The sequence below is a fragment of the Gymnoscopelus braueri genome (genome assembly GCF_963280865.1).
Source record: "Gymnoscopelus braueri genome assembly, chromosome: 11".
Classification (NCBI taxonomy): Eukaryota; Metazoa; Chordata; class Actinopteri; order Myctophiformes; family Myctophidae; genus Gymnoscopelus; species Gymnoscopelus braueri.
In genome coordinates this window covers 13404437-13425562 of record NC_137613.1, presented here as the reverse complement: position 1 = coordinate 13425562, position 21126 = coordinate 13404437, and the positions used below count along the sequence as shown (strand labels likewise).

General features: G+C 39.0%; 2 protein-coding genes across 2 annotated transcripts in view; both read left to right on the top strand.

Moving 5' to 3' along the window:
- LOC308096048 (peroxisomal ATPase PEX1-like) overlaps positions 1-21126 on the top strand; it is a 643221-nt gene that overhangs the window by 219482 nt on the left and 402613 nt on the right. The gene's annotated exons all lie outside the window — the stretch shown is intronic.
- LOC308095302 (uncharacterized protein) lies at positions 12538-16031 on the top strand. The gene is made up of 3 exons (XM_080442305.1): positions 12538-12550; positions 13526-13603; positions 14270-16031. Coding segments are annotated over exons 2-3 (1368 nt in total). The 5' UTR covers positions 12538-12550; positions 13526-13602; the 3' UTR covers positions 15637-16031.

The following is a 21126-nucleotide window of genomic DNA, read 5'->3' as shown; positions in this document are numbered from 1 at the left end:
ACCCTCTATACTTAGTGAAACAGACCTGAGTTAACTCTGTACTTGGACCACTTTTCCCCTCTTTACCAAATATCTTCATATAAAAAAGCCGATGTACAAACTCACATCGTTAATTATCATTAAGGTGATATTGTAGATGTCAGGTGGAAACCGTGTATGTCCAAAACTGTTACTTTTCAGGAAATGGAAAAAAAGGAACATGACTGTGTTCTAAAGGATCTAATGTAGTTATTATTTAGTCACAAGCTATTGTTAATTAGCCTGGTAAACCCTCCCTCCGGAAATCTAATTTCTATTTGATTCCTGGAGTGAGTCTGGCATGAACCGCCTCTCTGCAATATTGGCTGTGTATGCCAAACGGCCGCGCCTATCAGCGTCGTCGCACATCGTTCTGTGATTGACAGCGACAGTTGGCCAATCAGGTGGCGAGTTCGAGTGAGCCCAAAACACGAACGGCAGCCATCTTTTTCTGTGGGCAGTTTTCTCCGCTATTTTTTTACTTCAAAAAGCTCTCTAACTTCTATTTTGAGGCACGGAATTTACTTATAAGATATCGTTTGGATAGAATTTAGTTGTTTAACTTCATATATGTGGTCAATTAATCATGACAAAGCCTATTTAAAAAAAAAAAATTAGAGAACCGGTAGGGGCGGGCAGTGACACCATTGTACCCGAAAAAGGCAACCCATTTTGGGTATGGCTGTCTCAAAAGTCCCGTCGCGTCACATTAAGACTGGTGAACTGCTGATTGGCTGAAGGGGAAAAATTATCATTGGCTGAAGGGGTTGTCAGTCAACGGTATTACTCCCGCCCAACTCCAGCACAGCCAATATTGCAGACAGGCGGATCAGGCCAGACTCACTCCTGAAATGAAATGGAATTGAGATTTCCGGAGGGAGGGTTTACCAGGCTAATTGTTAATACTCTTCATCAAATATTTATAAAACCCCAAACTTAACCACTTTCAAAAAATTTTAAACTAGCAAGAATAGCCGATCTGCAAGCTCACAACGCGCCACGGTGCGACTCGTTGTGAGCTTGTAGATCGGCTATTTTTGCAATTGTTGTGTGACATTGTAGTATGATGCAGTAAGGCATTCAGTTGCGAAATAACAAACAAACATAAAAGTTAAAATACGGAGATACAAGGTTTCTGCCCGACAGCAACGATATGTATTTATAATTATGTAATCATGTTTAACCCATCACGATCCATCCTATGTGTTTACATATTGCACTAACATGTTTTCTCCCGTAACCCATTAAGACCGGGAACGCATCCATGTCACTTTCAGATTTCTTTGGCTTTTCAAAAATAGCAGATATACAAGTTCATAGCACGGCACCGAGTGCTGCGCTTTGAGCTTGTAGATCTGCAATTTTTTTGGAAAATGTGTGCAAATCTTTGAATATATATGTTTTTAAAGCAAACATTTTTATCTCAAATCTTTGAACGTATTTTTCTATAATATCAGTGGTTCCCCAACTTTTTCATGTCAAGGACCACCCAAAATGATATGTATTTGGCCGTGGACCCCCAACTCAAAATATTTTGTTCCAGGGACCCCCAGAAGTTGTAACAGAGTTAAAAATGTTCGCTTAAAAAAAATACATATTCAAAGATTTGCACAAATGTTCAAACGTTTTTCAAAAATAGCAGATCTACAAGCTCATAGCGCGGCACTCGGTGCCGCACTATGAGCTTGTATATCTGCTATTTTTGAATAGCCAAAACAATCTTAAAATGACAGAGATGCGTTCCCGGTCTTAAAGGGTTAACATATACAGATACAGAATGCATGTTAATACCAGATATAAATGATGGCATACTGAGGAATATTAAATGAATGAATCAGAAGATTATTATGGAGGATAAACTTGATTCCTGAGTAGTGTGGAGGTGAACGTTTTGTGCAAACATTAAAAATATGACAAGCTGATGCCCACAAGGCTGGTTAATAATTAATGGCATGGACTGCAGAAACAGTTGACGTGAATAGCAAATAATATTGACATTAGACAATACATTGATTCAAGTAATGAACACTTTCTTTTTACTATGAAACTGATCATTTTACTATAAACCAATCTGTCATAGCAGATGCAAATGTTTCACTCTTAATATATACTATAGTGTAGAATTGTATCTCTAAGCTGACATTTAGTCATTTCACAAATTAAATTAGAATGCTGAATCATTATGATTAATGAAGCAAGATATTACTTTGTAAAATAATTGAGATAGTCGATTAATTTAACCCATTCTATTGCATTCCATATTTCAGGTTTCTTAACAATTTGCTAATTATTAGTAATCTTTCTGTTTGTGAAGTATCAGTTTTCTAACCATTCCAACCATGTGTTTTCTCTTTACATGAATGATGAATGTGAACGTGAACTAGGGGGATGTGAGTATTAAATCAATTCTACTTCATGGCCTCCAATGTGTTTTCAGATTGACATCAAGTTTTCACCATAGCAGAATACAAACTGAAGGAGTCTTAACCAATGAAACCCTCTATACTTAGTGAAACAGACCTGAGTTAACTCTGTACTTGGACCACTTTTACCCTCTATACCAAATCTTCATTAAAAATAGCCGATGTACAAACTCACATCGTTAATTATCATTAACCGTGATATTGTAGATGTCAGGTGGAAACCTTGTATGTCAAAAACTGTTACTTTTCAGGAAATGAAAAAAAAAGAACATGACTGTGTTCTAAAGTAGTTATTATTTAGTCACAATCTATTGTTAATACTCTTCATCAAATATTTATGTAACCCCAAACTTAACCACTTTAAAAAGAAAATTAATTTGCAAGAATAGCTGATCTGCAAGCTCACAACGTGTCACGGTGCGACACGTTGTGAGCTTGTAGATCGGCTATATTTGCAATTGTTGTGTGACATTGAAGCATGATGCAGTAAGGCATTCAGTTACAAAATAACAAACAAATAGAAGAGTTCAAATACGGAGATACAAGGTTTCTGCCTGACAGCAACGATATGTATATATGTCACAGGGAAATTGGCATTCCAGGGAAATTGAAAGAGGAGCGCTCTCTTTTAGGCGCGGGGCTTTGGCGCGAGGCGGGGCTTTTCGAGACAGGGTTTTTTACGCGAGGCTCGCGAGGAGGAGGAGGAGGAGGAGGAGGCGCGAAGCGGGGCTTTGATACAAGGCGGCGCCAGGAGGAGGAGGAGGAGGAGGCGGGGCTTTGATGCGAGGCCGACCTGGCTTTTGTTATTCCCCCCCACATAGCAACCAGGCAGGAAGCTACGCTAGGGGAACGCTGAACACGCGTTCACACGAACAGGTGATAATAGTTATTGTCCATGACGGAGGCGCGCCGACTCAGCAGAGCTTGAGGCCGAGGAGGCGCGCCCTCGGGCCTCCAGGCGCGAGTGCCCGCGCCGACCGGCCGAAGGTCTGCTAGTCGAATCAGCGCCGTCCGAGTTGTGAACCGATAGGGGGAGAATAGATCTTTTCATGGGTTACAGTCTATGGTTACTATCCAGTGTCCACGACGAGGATCTAATGTAGTTATTATTTAATCACAAGCTATTGTTAATACTCAAATATTTATAAAACCCCAAACTTAACCACTTTCACAATTTTTTTAACTAGCAAAAATAGCCGATCTGCAAGCTCACAACGTGTCAATCTTAATATATACTATAGTGTAGAATTGTATCTCTAAGCTGACATTTAGTCACTTCAAAAATTAAATTAGAATGTTGTAATTAGAATACTGAATCATTATGATTAATGAAGCAAGCTTTTACTTTGTAAAATAATTGAGATAGTCGATTAATTTAACCCATTCTATTATTGCATTCCATATTTCAGGTTCCTTAACAATTTGCTAATTATTAGTAATCTTTCTGTTTGTGAAGTATCAGTTTTCTAACCATTCCAACCATGTGTTTTCTCTTTTCATGAATGATGAATGTGAACGTGAACTAGTGGCCTGTGAGTATTAAATCACTTCTACTTCATGGCCTCCAATATGTTTTCAGATTGACATCAAGTCTTCACCATAGCAGAATACAAACTGAAGGAGTCTTAACCAATGAAACCCTCTATACTTAGTGAAACAGACCTGAGTTAACTCTGTACTTGGACCACTTTTCCCCTCTATACCAAATATCTTCATTAAAAAAAAGCCGATGTAGAAACTCACATCGTTAATTATCATTAAGGTGATATTGTAGATGTCAGGTGGAAACCTTGTATGTCCAAAACTGTTACTTTTCAGGAAATGGAAAAAAAAAGAACATGACTGTGTTCTAAAGGATCTAATGTAGTTATTATTTAGTCACAAGCTATTGTTAATACTCTTCATCAAATATTTATAAAACACCAAACTTTCACAATTTTTTAAACTAGCAAGAATAGCCGATCTGCAAGCTCACAACGCGCCACGGTGCGACTCGTTGTGAGCTTGTAGATCGGCTATTTTTGCAATTGTTGTGTGACATTGTAGTATGATGCAGTAAGGCATTCAGTTGCGAAATAACAAACAAACATAAAAGTTAAAATACGGAGATACAAGGTTTCTGCCCGACAGCAACGATACTGTATGTATATATAATTATGTAATCATGTTTAACCCATCACGATCCATCCTATGTGTTTACATATTGCACTAACATGTTTTCTCCCGTAACCCATTAAGACCGGGAACGCATCCGTGTCACTTTCAGATTTCTTTGGCTATTCAAAAATAGCAGATATACAAGTTCATAGCACGGCACCGAGTGCTGCGCTTTGAGCTTGTAGATCTGCCATTTTTTTGGAAAATGTGTTCAAATCTTTGAATATATGTTTTTAAAGCAAACATTTTTATCTCAAATCTTTGAACGTATGTTGCTATAATATCAGTGGTTCCCAAACCTTTTCATGTCAAGGACCACCCAAAATGATATGTATTTGGCCGTGGACCCCCATCTCAAAATATTTTCTTCCAGGGACCCCCAGAAGTTGTAACGGAGTTAAAAATGTTCGCTTAAAGAAAAATACATATTCAAGGATTTGCACAAACGTTCACGATTTTTCAAAAACAGCAGATCTACAAGTTCATAGCGCAGCACTCGGTGCCGTGCCATGAGCTTGTATATCTGCTATTTTTGAATCGCCAAAGAAATCTTAAAATGACACAGATGCGTTCCCGGTCTTAAAGGGTTAACATATACAGATACAGAATGCATGTTAATACCAGATATAAATGATGGCATACTGAGGAAGTTTAAATGAATGAATCAGAAGATTATTATGGAGGATAAAGTTGATTCCTGAGTAGTGTGGAGGTGAACGTTTTGTGCAAACATTAAAAATATGACAAGTTGGTGCCCACAAGGCTGGTTAATAATAAATGGCATGGACTGCAGAAACAGTTGACATGAATAGCAAATTATCTTGACATCAGACAATAGATTGATTCAAGTACTGAACACTTTTTTTTTTTAATTGATCATTTTACTATAAACCAATCTGTCATAGCAGATGAATATGTTTCACTCTTAATATATACTATAGTGTAGAATTGTATCTCTAAGCTGACATTTAGTCACTTCACAAATGAAATCAGAATGTTGTAATTAGAATGCTGAATCATTATGATTAATGAAGCAAGCTATTACTTTGTAAAATAATTGAGATAGTGGATTAATTTAACCCATTCTATTATTGCATTCCATATTTCAGGTTCCTTAACAACTTCCAATTATTAGTAATCTTTCTGTTTGTGAAGTATCAGTTTTCTAACCATTCCAACCATGCGTTTTCTCTTTCCATGAATGATGAATGTGAACGTGAACTAGACTACAGTGAGTATTAAATCAATTCTACTTCATGGCCTCCAATATGTTTTCAGATTGACATCAAGTTTTCACCATAGCAGAATACAAACTGAAGGAGTCTTAACCAATGAAACCCTCTATACTTAGTGAAACAGACCTGAGTTAACTCTGTACTTGGACCACTTTTCCCCTCTATACCAAATATCTTCATTAAAAGTAGCCGATGTACAAACTCACAGGCTAATTTATTTAATAATTTAATTTCTTATTCCAGGTTATTTCATCATTTATAAGAAAACACTCTGTCATCTTTATGTATAAAATATCAGTTTTCTAAACAAATGTTTTTCTTTTTCTTTTTATGCATTATGAATATGAAGATTCTGGTGAGTATCAAACATATTCTACTTCATGTTCTCTGATGTGTTTTCAGATTAATGTCACATTCTCACAATCATAAAACACAAATTGAATGGATCTAATAAGTCTGTTAGCAGTTCCACAGATAAATATTGTGAAAATAGCTATCTACAAATAGATCACTTACAACAACGGTTATTTTATTAGTTTGTAATGATAATAATTAAAAGATGAGTGTAAAAATCAAAACGTTAACAATAATAATCATCTTAACAGAGGAAGGTTTAACTATACATACCGTAGAAAACAATTACTTTTTTGATATTTTAAACCCTCTAAACTGTACTAGGTACGCCCTTTTTTCCCAGTATACACTCATCTCTTTGGCAAAAATAGCTGATCTACAAGCTCACATGCGTTGTGAGCTTGTAGATCAGCTATTTTTCAAAAACTTTCCCCTCAGAATAGGGATGCTGGGGTTCAAGTGGTTAAGCTGACATTTAATCACGTCACATATTTGATCTACATGTTGTGTCTATGTGTTAATGTGTTGAAGAGTTGACCTGTTTGTAAATGTTACAGATAAACACTATCTAAAGATGAACAGAAGCAGTAGCAGACCTTACTGCATACCATATACTGTACAACAGTGGTTCTCAACCTTTTCAGGCTGCGACCCCCCAAAATAATCATATTTGAACTGGGGACCCCCCAAAATAATCATATTTGAACTGGGGACCCCCCAAAATAATCATATTTGAGCTGGGGACCCCCCACCCTGACAAGTTCCTGGAATTGTAGGAGTTGAGGCATTCAATTTGAATTGACTCGGTTTCACAGATAAATATTGTGAAAATAGCTGATCTACAAGCTCACAATGCCTTGCGTTGTGAGCTTGTAGACCGTATATTTCCACAATGTTTGCCTCTTTCTTTGGTAATATTTGACAATTTGCCCTTCATGTTTAATAGAATAGTTTGTTGATTACTTTTCACGCTGTAGCCTAACAGTCTTTTTCCCCTTTTTATTTTAGAGGTATTAAAAAGGTCTTAAAAGTCCTTAAATTGTCACTTTAGAAATGTGCAGATACCCTGTGTATACTCTTATACTGTATGTTGGTTTGTTCACTGTTGAGTGAGAAAACAATATGTTGCTCATTAAGCTAATCATCTGGGGACCCCCCAAAATAATTCGGGGACCCCCTGGGGGGAACCACAGGTTGAGAACCACTGCTGTGCAAGATTTTGTTTAACTTTTGCTAAGGGGAAGGCTTTCACAGAAAATAGCTGATCGGCAAGCTCACAACGCGTCGCATAAGGGTAAAATCCAGATACAGGCAGAGGTCATAAACAGGCAGAAATACAGGTTCCGAATAACAGGTTGAAGCGAGCTAGACTAGATTTAAACTGGTCTGATCAGCAGGCAGAGAATAGTGGCATGAGTGAGGCAATAAATACTGTGGCTACTCAGTGGAAAAAGGCAGAGGTGTGGAAGTGGGCACAGGTGTGTGTGTGTGTGTGTGTGTGTGTGTGTGTGTGTGTGTGTGTGTGTGTGTGTGTGTGTGTGTGTGTGTGTGTGTGTGTGTGTGTGTGTGTGTGTGTGTGTGTGTGTGTGTGTGTGTGTGTGTGTGTGTGTGTGTGTGTGTGTGTGTGTGTGTGTGTGTGTGTGTGTGTGCGCGCTCCTATGGGCATGGGCGTCACACCACACTGTTGGGACTCTATCGTTCTCAATAACAGTGGCTGACAGTCAGTCTCATATCAATGAGCAGCTCCAGTCATGTTGCTGGGTAGGGTATACAAACTGAGAAAAGCTAGTTGTTGGAAAGAGGTGACATATCCATTCATAAAAACAATGCTGAACTGTTCAGATACCTTTTTGGTGCTGGACATCAAACACCCCATCATGTTGTAAGAGAGGAAACAAAGGATTATTATGAAGGGTGATTTACAGTGGAATTGTCTGATACAGAAATGTCTACTAAGTTAGTATACAAGGTGGCCTGAACAACAGGAACCACAGAGAGTGTGGACTTTGAAGAAATGGGTTGGCAAGAATTCAAAGTTAGAAGAGAGCTGGTGCAGAAAGAAATGACTACAATAGAGTAAGGGTGGGTTTAAGGGCTCTATTTTGGAGCAGGAGCACTGTCAACAGTTGCACTGACTTCTGATGAATTGACCATTCCTCTACCATTCGCATGCTACCATTTTAGGTTCTCACCCTTTCACCTTTTTAGGTGGAAACGTTTTGACCTAAAAGGTGATTATGATACTAGGCTCTCATTCATAGTCCGGTGATGTCGGTCAGTAAAAGCAGAGAGATGCGTTGGGGTAAGCGGTGAGTCGCATATCACCGTGGCTCAGTGGCGTCATGTTGTAGTTTTCAAACCACTGCCTGTATTTGGTGTTTTGGGGATTCACTGTACACTGGTGTGGGAGGAGAGGTGCAGTAGGGGGTGTGGTTTGCAAATCAGCAGCATTCAGCAATTTTGGGGTCAACAAGGTCAAAGATTTGCCCAGCGAAAAAGCGTCATCATGACTCACACAGAATATTGAAGGCATATATCCATATAGGTTTCTCCTTCATAAAAGTCTTACTGATTGGTCATCTAGATAGATTATTACACCATATGACAGTTTATCATTGGCTCATCGCCAGACATCACTAACCCCAAGCTAATTTTATGTTCCATCAGTTTGCTCTTGGGAGAAATGTCTAGGCCTCTTCTTCCATGACACTGTGTAAATGCACAATGCACTGTAATAAAAAGTGATAATTTGATTGACCATGATTGAATCCACCTGCAACACACCCATAGACAATATTCAGCTTAATCCAACCCATCTCACCACTGCACCAGATATGAACCCTTCTCTGGTCCTGACAATTTAAAAAGTCTGTTGCCACGCCCCACTTGCCACACCATTGACCATCTAACCCGCTCTGGATTGTAATAATGTCTATAGTAAGTTCTGCTTCTGAAATTGGGTTCTCTAAAAAGTGTCTTTAGTATGCATAAATAGTAGACATTATATCTGGATGAAAGGAACCAGGTAGGTGTTATAGTCAGGTTAGTTAGATGAGACATACTGTACTATTTGCATGAGCTGAATAACTGACTCAGATAGAGTATGATTGCATTTTAATAACATAGATTCTGATTATTATGCAACCAACCAGTGTATCAAATAACCTTGAGAATTAAGAGATATAAATCTGGAGAGGAGGAATTCATTATCTAGCCTTGTAATAAGAGCAGTTCATTTCATGCATTGCTTCAGAAACCATAGTATGATATAATTTGTCCTCTAATAGAAGATGTAAACATCTCTCATAGGCTGAAACAACCTGGTGTGACATTAGTGTTATGAAGAAATGTATCTGATTCTGACCTGATACAAAGTTGAAAATCAAGGCCAATGGGATCTGGATCCCATTGGTTAAATGGTCCTGCAAGAGAGAGTTCAAAGGTCACAGGCGTGATCAGATATCACAACAGTCTTCTATGAAGTCGTTGTTATCTAACAGAACAGTGTGCAAGAAAAAAGAATCACAGCCACTCCCCCAGTGTGAATAAACAGTGCTTTTTGGCCCTAATTTTGAATACCTTCGCGGAGATACATGCTGCTGGCTATGCCATTGGTGTTTACTGTACTGTGGTACAAAGCCACAGGGGAGAGCAGATGATAACTTCTGTCTGGACAGTGTCTCTCTCTGAATGTTGGTGGAGATGACTGATTTATCCTTAGTTACACCTATAGCTCTGAGTCCAATTAGTTTGACTCAGGCATGTATGGCTGCTTAGATCAGTCATTCCCCATCCTACAATTAGATGTAAATTAACATTGTGGCACTTCTGTATTTATTGATTTAGTTGAGTTATCTTGAACTCTCAGCTCAGGACCCATGGGAGGAGAGTGACACACTTATTCACACAAATCAGTAATTCAGCTTATATTTACATAATAATAATGTATATAATATTATAATATCATAATATTTACAAGGTATACAAAGTCTGTTTTTATCTGATGTGTTCAAATTATTGCATGCCTTTTCTTCTTCATGTACATGTATTCAAGACTGAAGTTGATTTAATGTTAAATGTATTTATTATCCAGTCAGTATAACATGATGAAGAGTTGTTATTAAAACACAGTTTAACTCTCTTTGTGTAGATGGAGGAGCTCAAGCTGGAGCTGAAGCTGAAGCTTATCTCAGCAAGGAGACAGCAGAGCAGAAGAATAGAAGACTGAATTCAGCTCATGTGTTTGGTAAGTAGGATAACAATAGACTCAAAGAAAACTATACATTCAACTTTATTATACTGTACATTTATCAATGAAACAATTATACATACACACACACACACACACACACACACACTCACACTCACACTCACACACACACACACACACACATACACACACGTTTGTATTACTATACTTGTGAGGACAATAAAGGTTTTAGGACAGTGATTTTCTTTGTTACCATTTTTAACCGCAAAGCCGAAAATATCAGATCTACAGACGCACAGGTTTTAGATCTGATATTTTCAGTGCACAACACCGGCGTGCGATTAAGTTTAAATCTTAACCCCTAAACTTAACCTCTAAATGTCTAATCCTAACCTTTAACCCAACCTATAATCTTTTCCTAATTGTAAGCCTTTTCTCAACAAATATTTTCTAACCAAAAAACAACCATTTCTCCTGGAAAATGGTCCTCACAATGTCTATTTCTCATACTATACTATACTTATACTATTATACTCTACTACTTGTGGGGATGTTTGGTCCTCATAAGTAGAGTAATACACGCACGCACGCACGCACGCACGCACGCACGCACGCACGCACGCACACACACACACACACACACACACACACACACACACACACACACACACACACACACACACACACACACACACACACACACACACGTTACAATGTCTGTGGTTCATCTAAACGTATATGTTCTGTAGATCTGCAGGTCCTACGGACAGAACTGGAGGAAAGTAAGAAACTACTGACAGAAAAGGGCCAAGAATTGGTTGAAAGTAAGAAACTACTGACAAAAAAAGGCCAAGAATTGGATGAAAATAATAAATTACTGACAAAAAAAGGCCAGGAATTTGATGAAAGTAATAAACTACTGACAAAAAAAGGCCAAGAATTGGATGAAAGTAATAAACTACTGACAGAAAAAGGCCAAGGATTGGATGAAAGTAATAAACTACTGACAGAAAAAGGCCAAGAATTGGATGAAAGTAATAAACTACTGACAAAAAAAAGCCAAGAATTGGATGAAAGTAATAAACTACTGACAAAAAAAGGCCAAGAATTGGATGAAAGTAATAAACTACTGACAAAAAAAGGCCAAGAATTGGATGAAAGTAATAAACTACTGACAGAAAAAGGCCAAGAATTGGATGACAGTAATAAACTACTGACAAAAAAAGGCCAAGAATTGGATGAAAGTAATAAACTACTGTCAAAAAAAGGCCAAGAATTGGATGAAAGTAATAAACTACTGACAAAAAAAGGCCAAGAATTGGATGAAAGTAATAAACTACTAACAGAAAAAGGCCAAGAATTGGATGAAAGTAATAAACTACTGACAAAAAAAGGCCAAGAATTGGATGAAAGTAATAAACTACTGACAAAAAAAGACCAAGAATTGGATGAAAGTAAGAAACTACTGACAAAAAAAGGCCAAGAATTGGATGAAAGTAATAAACTACTGACAAAAAAAGGCCAAGAATTGGATAAAAGTAATAAACTACTGACAGAAAAAGACCAACAACTGAATCAGAAAGCTGAAGAGCTGAAGACGAGGAAAAGGGAATGGGATGATGTCATCACTGAAAACAAACAGCTTGGTGAGAAATGGATAGTTAAAAATAGACCTCATCTGTCTTGATTATTATATAATGAATACTATTTAATATATTAATTATATCTTCAACCTGTCATTGCAGCTCAGCAGATCTGTGATCTGAAGACTGAATTAGAGAAACTGAGGACTGAGTCAGACAAAAAGACTGGTCAGTAATCTGAAATATATTTCCTTTATGTGTGTCGTCAACATTAGTAAGATGATAAATAGTTGTCTTGTCTTATAGAGAGTGGGTTTACCTCTACAGCAGGCCCCAAGCTACCAATCAGGAGATGGAGCATCAACATTCCTCCAGAAAGTTAGTAATCAATAGTGCAAAAGTACTGTAAAATACATCCAGTGTCATTTAATAGCCCAGTAACCCCTTTCTTTTTTTCTTACTATTGTCAATACATTGACTATTTATGTTGTGTTGCAGAGGATGGAGAGAACACAGACTCCACTCTTCCACTGAGGAGGACACACAGTATGGGATATCTTCCTCCAAACTGTGAGTCCATGTTACTCTTTCAATTTCTGTTGAACTTCATGATGTTACACTATTCATTCTGGTCATGCATTCAGTTTCATAGCCTGCCTTTAAAATGTGTTATAAATGAAACTCTTAACTTTCTATGCTTATACTTGTTCTAAGACAAGAAATAGGTAATCTACATAATGATGTAAATTTCATCACCAGCTCATGTCTGTGCGTCTCAGATTGTGTGGTTGTGTGTACTTTATGTGCGGACAAGCCCACTGACTGCTAATGTGTTAGAAAAGAAAAATAGACGCTCTGTTTGAGGAGATAATGAAAGGATATTCATCACTATACCTGCTGTATTATATTATGTGACGATAAAGGACTTGAAATTGACGTGACGTTCGTTGCCAGGTTTGTAATATCTAATACACCCAAGCAGAATAAAAAAGTAAATAAAAAAGACTTCTCGAATTTCTGTCCGTCAGAGTATAACAGGAATGCACAGAAATAACTGTCACAAGATAGAGTAAAACTACAGTAAACATCTTCTCACAAATCCTTCAGTTTTCTGGAAGAAAGTTGTTAGATTATGAGTATTATAGTATTGAGCGTTGCCTGTATTGCTCTTGAGTCTTGCTCTTCAATGCACATGTGTCTGGAGACACCAAATTGTAGTATAATCTCAACCATCTGCTGTCCATGGACTCTCTCACATATAGCAAGTGTATTCAGACTTTAAGACTGTCAATAAGGGTGTAAAAACACATGAACATTACCAGTAAAGCATAACACAAAAGAAAAGAAGGTAATTGTGAATGGTCAAACAGTGCAAGTCTTTCCATTTGATGTCAGAACCACACCATAGCATCTCATCATGACATCACAGATCAGAGCATATATATGTGCAGATTGTGTGGCTATAGAACATGGCTAAAGCTCTTTCACTCTCCTTGGTATTTAATCAAACTGGACTGTTTGATTGATGTCTGTGTTGTGTTGCAGTGGGTGGAGAGACCACAGATGAAAACTCCTCTCTACCAGTGAGGAAGAGGAGACGCAGTAAGGATCATCCTCCAGATAGTGAGTCTATGCTGCTTTTACAAATAGTCTAGCAATAGTCTAATCTCAAAACATCTAAGTGCAATTAGTGCACAAGGTTTAAACATAGTGAATAAAGAAAAATATATAACCAACATTAAGCTAACCAACATAAACACCACCTAAGCTTTCTGGAAAACTTCAAATATTTGTTCAAGAATTACACAAAATGTATGATGCTATATACTGTACAGGAACAACAAGAACCCCAAAAAGGGTTCCCATCTTGAAAGGTATAGGGGTTCCCACCCTAAATAGGTTGAGAGACAGTGGAATATGTCTACAGTCTTTTTCTCTTGCTATTTGTTCACATTTTCTCTTCCAATGTTGTCATTACCAATTCTCAAATGTGCATTGTGTTCCCTGTTGCTCCCAAGTCCCCCACTGTTGGTCTGGTGGTGTAGAGTAGACTACCATGTGTTTCCTCTGACACACATTGGAACCGCTTCTTAACAAATTACTTGACTGATTCATTTATAGTTTGATAAACATTAAGGGTTAGGATTATCAAACATGTCTGAAGATGACCAATTTGTCCCAGAACAGGACAGCAATTATGAGTCTTTCACACTATGCATGCAAAGAGTCTCTGAACAGCACTTATGATGTGGCATTTTCACTATATTCTTCCATTGTGTTGTCTTTCAGTGGCAGCAGACAACATTGTTGACTCACCAGTGTCTCCCTCTGTGTCTGAGCTGAGACTGGTGCTACTGGGGAGGACTGTAGCTGTGAGGAACGCAGTAGGAAACACCATCCTGGGCAGGGAGGTGTTTGGTGCTGAGGCCAGCTCCTCTGAACTGAGCCAGAGGAGTAGGAGGAGAGAGGGTGACGTCTGTGGGAGACGGTTGGTGCTGGTGGACGCTCCAGACTTCTCTGGACGCTCACTGGAGGACACAAGGCAGGATGTGGGGCAGTGTGTACGTCTGTCTGCCCCGGGTCCCCATGCCTTCCTCCTGGTCATACCAGCAGAGCCCTCTGAAGGAGAGGTGAGAGGGATGATGGAGAAGATGCAGGAGGCTTTTGGACAGAGCTGCTGGGAACACAGCATTGCCATCATTATCCACACTGACAATATGAAAAAGAAGAGTGTTGAGGAGTTTCTCCAAGCAGGCAGTCAGGAACATCAGCAGCTCGTAGATAAATGTGGGAACAGATGCCACGTCCTCAACATTACAGACAGCAGCAATGCTGCTCAGGTTTCACAGCTGCTGGAGAAGATAGAGAGCATGGTGGCACGAAACACAGAGAGCTTCTACAGCACTCAGACCTACCAGGAGGCAGAGGCCCAGGTCAGAGAGATGGAGAGAAAGATTCAGAGGGACATGGAGGAGAGGAGACACAAGGAGGAGCAGGAGATGAGGGAGAGATTTGAGAATGAGCTTAAGGACTCTCTGAAGAAGATAGAGGGATCCATCCAAGAGCATGAGGGAGACATCAGGAAGATCGACCATCGAACAAGTGAACTAGAGAGACAAATGAGGGAGGAGAGGGATGAAGAGAAGAAAAGAGAGCTGGAAGGAGAGCTGAGAAGGGAGTCTGAGAGAAGAGAGGAGATGGAGAGAAAGCTCGATAGGTTTAGAGCAAAGAGAGAGAATGAGAGGAGAGAGAGGGAAGAGAGACACACACAGGACATAGAGGAGATGAGAGAGACCTACGAAGCAGAGGCCAGAGTGGAAGCAGAGAGAAACCTGATGAAGGTTCTCCTGCCTGAGATCCAGAGGAACATCATGATCTCAAACACAAAGATGCAGAGAGAGTTTAACAGACAGCTGGAGGAGAAGAACAGAGAGATGACAACACTGAGACAAACATTAAAGGAGAGCCACAGCCTTTATTCATTGCTGGAGGAGAACATCATGATCTCAAACACAAAGACGCAGAGAGAGTTGAAGAGACTAGTGGAGGAGAAAAACAGAGAGATGGCAACACTAGGACAAACATTAAAGGAGAGCCACAGCCTTTATTCAGTGCTGAAGGAGGTGTATCTAGATATGAGTAGGTGGTATGAGTAGATATAATATTATCTACTTGGTAACTTGAGTATGTGTAACATATGTGCAACATTATTTTTATCTAAGTATTTTGTAATATATGATGACATACTATATAAAACTCATGGGTAAGCTTTTTAATATAGTGGTGTTAATCCCTGTACAGTTAATTCCATAGAGGGTAGCTCTCATTAACAAATCTCACCTGCCTTATCTTTCTTTGCTAAATGTCAAATTAAGGAAGCACAAAACAGAGTAAATGTTTCTGCTTATTTCTGCTAATTCATGTTATGACGATGATGATTTAACTTTAGGTTCTATATTTTGCCTCTTTCTATGTTTGACAATTTGGCCAATGTTTGAACAGTTTGTATAGCTTGTTGATTACTTTTGATACAGTAATGGTAATTGTTCAATGCCAAAAAGACAATTAAACCGTTAACCACAATAATTTGTGTGACAATTAATTGCCAAGTAAAATGTCATGATCCTAACAGCCCTACCTTCACCCTGTTTGTACAATCAAGTCCAGCTGTGACTGATCAGCTCATAGAGCTCAGAGTCTGAAGGACACATCTTAATAATGTAATAATATAATAATAATAATAATAATAATAATAATAATAATAATAATAATAACTAGAAAATGTGCTCCTCGGAGCACAAGTCTCCGCCAGCAGACTATAGCAATTATATTATCATAGCAATAACTAATGAGATACAGTAGAGTAAAAGATATATATTTTAGTTAAATAAAAAGGTGTATGTTAAAGAAATATTTAAACACGTGTTTAAAGTCGGCTCTCGTGGAGAGCCGACTCAGAGATATGCTGTTGGACATTGAGGAAAATTAATTTCATTCTTTCTTTATGATTCTTAGCTCTGTTTAATTGAAGCAATGCTCTGTTTACATTGAAGCAATCTATCATATGGGAGTCGTCGTAATTGACTGGTTTGTTCAAATACATTAGAGAACATTATGTTCTCTAGTGCTACATAATGTATTTGATCAAGGTGGCCAATTGAACTCTAGTCCTCTTCTGTGTTACTGTTGTAGATGAGTATGCTTTCTTAGCTTTGGCCTTCTGCGCCTTTGCTTGACCAATGTTAGGTGTTCTCAGAGGGACACACACACGCACGGACGGGTGATTTGGACTAGAAGATACTGTTCCAATCAAGACTGATTGATCCTGTCTTACCTCGCTTCAAAAACGTAAACGGCTTTTTGAAGTGATACACCTTTTTATTATAGGATTGTATTTCGTCATGCGTCCCTCTAGCCAATCAGAGACATTGATGTCAACATATTGACACGTATTAAGAGTTCGGCTTTGTTGTGGGATCATTTCAACTCTAGTCCTCTTCTACGTTACAATTGTAGATGAGTATGCTTTCTTAGCTTTGGCCTTCTGCGCCTTTGCTTGACCAATGTTAGGTGTTCTCAGAGGGAAACACACACGCACAGACGGGTGACTTGGACTTACTGAAGGTACTGTTCCAATCAAGTCTGATTGATCCTGTTTTACCTCACTTCAAAAAGTAGTGGCTTTTTGAAGTGACACACCTATTTATAGAATTTTATTTCGTCACGCGTCCTTCTAGCCAATCAGAGGCATTGGTGTCAACAAATTGACACGTGTCACGTGGAGCTTGCCCAATGTTAGCTTGGCTAACAATGTTTGCTCACACAAAGCGAAAACATATTCTCCACCTTCGGCGGAGACAATAATAATAATATAATGATCAACTCATAGAGCTCAGAGCCTGAAGGACCTACAGTATAATAATGTAATAATATAATAAGGGTAATAATAATAATAATAATAATAATAATAATATAATGATCAGCTCATAGAGCTCAGAGTCTGAAGGACCTACAGTATAATAATGAAAATGATAAGGTTCTATCATAGCAGTGAGACAGATACATTCTCTGAAAGGGTTCTATCAGAGCAGTGAGACGGGTACATTCTCTGAAAGGGTTCTATCAGAGCAGTGAGACAGGTACATTCTCTGAAAGGGTTCTATCAGAGCAGTGAGACAGGTACATTCTCTGAAAGGGTTCTATCAGAGCAGTGAGACGGGTACATTCTCTGCTGGGGTTCTATCACAGGGCCAGCAGTGAGACAGGTACAGAATGTGTTCTATCACAGAAAGGAAAAGCAGTGAGACGGGTACATTCTCTAATGGGGTTCTATCACCGGGCCAGCAGTGAGACAGATAATGATAGAATGGTGTTAGATTAGACATAATCCTACCAAAAATGCTTTTAAAGACAAATGAATGTGGGCAGACCGGATATTATATATATATATATATATAAATTTAACTCTTAAGTGTGTACAAACCAAATCCATATATACTCTTCAGAGTTAAATGAATACTGATTTTAATGCATACATACACTGTATGCTATTCCATGCATAACACATGGGACAAACACTGTGCGACCACAAGATGGCGCTGCCTGCATCTTTTTAATCACCTTTCCTATGTTTCATAAATCATTATAGGAGTTTTAGTAGTGCCAGCAAACCTGATCTTCCTCACTGTTCACCATTCAAGACTGTATTATCTATACTTACTACTGAAGGCTGGCTGATACTGTACATACTGTATTCATTGTTATACTCACTAGTGGTAGTAGATAGTCTACATATTTATTAATACATCCCGGTGTTTCTCAAATGTTTTCATGTCAAGGACCCCCAAATTAATGTATTTGGCCACAGACCTCCATCTGAAAACTTGTTTTGCCAGGGACCCCCATACAAGATTTGTGTTGGTAAAATGTTCCAAAAATATTTCACAATATTTTCTTTTTTTTCCGTCTCAAGATTACAAAAAAACATAAAAAAATAGCCCATTTATAAAGTTAAAGTGATTAAACTGATTCTGGTTAACAATAGTTCTTATTTTTTTCTGAGGAAGCCCCTCAAGGACCCTGCAGGGTCCCCAGGCCCCACTTTGAGAACCACTGATATATCCATTGGTGATACTGTAGATGTATATCCATGGATATAGAGAATGGTGATAGGTTTACATTTATACTTATATTTATTGATAGAATATTCATGAACTCAGTCACACATCTAAGATATAGTCAGACACAGATGTCTAGAGTCATGTTTATTATCCGTGTTACATTTACTGATATCACTGCTCCGACACCTGAATTTATCCACTGAGATCAATACAGTTTTATCTCCTTGGAAAGATATGTGGTCATTATAAGAACAGAACTACAATAACCGACAAACTACCTCACACACAATGGCCGGTCTGTCAAATGTATGGACATACGGACGGATGGACGGACAGACAGGAACAGAGCACCCACCCTTGCTGGTAGTATTGGTGACATTTAGGAGTTTTTGTAGTGCCAGCACACTTAGAAGGGATACCTGATCTTCCTCACTGTTCATATACATATTCATGCATGCACTGAAGATACATTTATATTTACATTTATTGACAGAATATTCAGTGAGACACAGTGCAGATGTCTAGTGTCAGATTGTCAGTGTATTTACCCACCCTTGCTGGTAGTGTTGGTATCAGGACAGTAGAGGTTGAGGGCAGGTTGCTGGTATAGTGTTGGTATCAGGACAGTAGAGGTTGAGGGCAGGTTGCTGGTATAGTGTTGGTATCAGGACAGTAGAGGTTGAGGGCAGGTTGCTGGTATAGTGTTGGTATCAGGACAGTAGAGGTTGAGGGCAGGTTACTGGTATAGTGTTGGTATCAGGACAGTAGAGGTTGAGGACAGGTTGCTGGTATAGTGTTGGTATCAGGACAGTAGAGGTTGAGGACAGGTTGCTGGTATAGTGTTGGTATCAGGACAGTAGAGGTTGAGGGCAGGTTGCCGGTATAGTGTTGGTATCAGGACAGTAGAGGTTGAGGGCAGGTTGCTGGTATAGTGTTGGTATCAGGACAGTAGAGGTTGAGGGCAGGTTGCTGGTATAGTGTTGGTATCAGGACAGTAGAGGTTGAGGGCAGCAGGTAGTTGGAGAACAGCAGCTGGTAGGTCTGCTGCACAGAGTCCAGTCTGTGAGTCAGCTCTGTCAGTCTGGACTGCTGCAAGCTAGACTGAGACTGGAGCATCAAGGTGACACGTGTGACATACACACATGTATAGTCACATTTTTGTTTATTATGAAGGTGTTCTTTGTATTTTTAAGAGCCTTATTGTGTATTAGAACGAGCAGGGAACTTATATTTTAGGAACAGACCTATCCCACTTTTCGTCACAAGGTGGCAAATCTGCCTGTGAGACAGGTAGTTTTAGGTGGTCAGGTGACCTCTTTCTTCAGATGAACAAGGAAGAGAGAAAGAACAACACCAAAACTGACTCTGTCTCCCGTTGTTCCCTGTTTGTTCAGGTAAATGAAGTATTAGAACATTAAACATGTTCAATATGAGCACCTTGTAATGTAAAACAAAGCCTTGTCTTGGTTTTATACCAGAAATGTGGTGATGTTGTATTAGTTTGTTGTGTGTAGTGAAATCTGGGCCTAGACAGTCAGATTCATGGCAGCCATTACTGCTGCTCACAAACCTGTCCTGTAGTGTGTTTCACTTACAGTATTGTTGTTGCTCCCTTTAGTGGTCTTCAGTGGTCCTTGAGGGGGTTCCAGGGGGTCCCCAGCAGAAGGTGTTAATACATTTTCACCCCTTTATCCATATTGGATACTTTGGCTATTCAAAAATAGCAGATCTACAAGCTCGCAGCGCTTGTAGTTCTGCTATTCTTTTTTAAGTGTTTGAAGCATTTTGTGGAATTACAGACATCAGATAGACACAGCCGTCCCAACAGCCGTTGCCATGGATACAGGAAAACAAAGGGCCAGCATCCGGTGTGATATGTGTGCCGTTGAAAACAAGACAGACAGACAGAAAGGAGGTCAAAAACAAACACCAAATAACAACAGAGACTGTTCAGATATCTTACTCTACAACCTACTGAGTGTGAATTTGACTGATAGTGTAAAAATGGATGATTCTACGTTACATGAACACTGGAGAGATGTTGCTGTGTGCTGCTATGGTTCTGAACCTTGTTCTACTTACTACTGCTTGCAATGTTGTCAACTTATGAAATGAAGATGACTCTGTGTTTGGACATGTTGTCAAATAAGACACTGTAGAAACCTCAACTGTCAATATGATGGATGGAATACTGCGGTCAATGTTCACACTGCATTGTGGGTAAACTGCTGCTCTGCTCTGCTCTGCCTCTAGGCTGAGAGTGAATGTTTGTGCTGTCTAATGTTCAGTGTACTGACATAAGAGATTTAAGACTGGTTCTCAACATCCGGTCCGGGGACCACCAGGGGTCCAAATGGACCCTTACGGGTCTGTAACTCTGATGGAACCAAATGGACCCATTTGGCTCAATTCAATTAACACTGCAGGTTTACAGTGTGGATAAAACCTTTATCAAAAGAGGGTCCACAGCCTATTGTATATCAAACTGGGGGTCCTTGTAATTAAAAAGGCTGAGAGCCAGTGCAC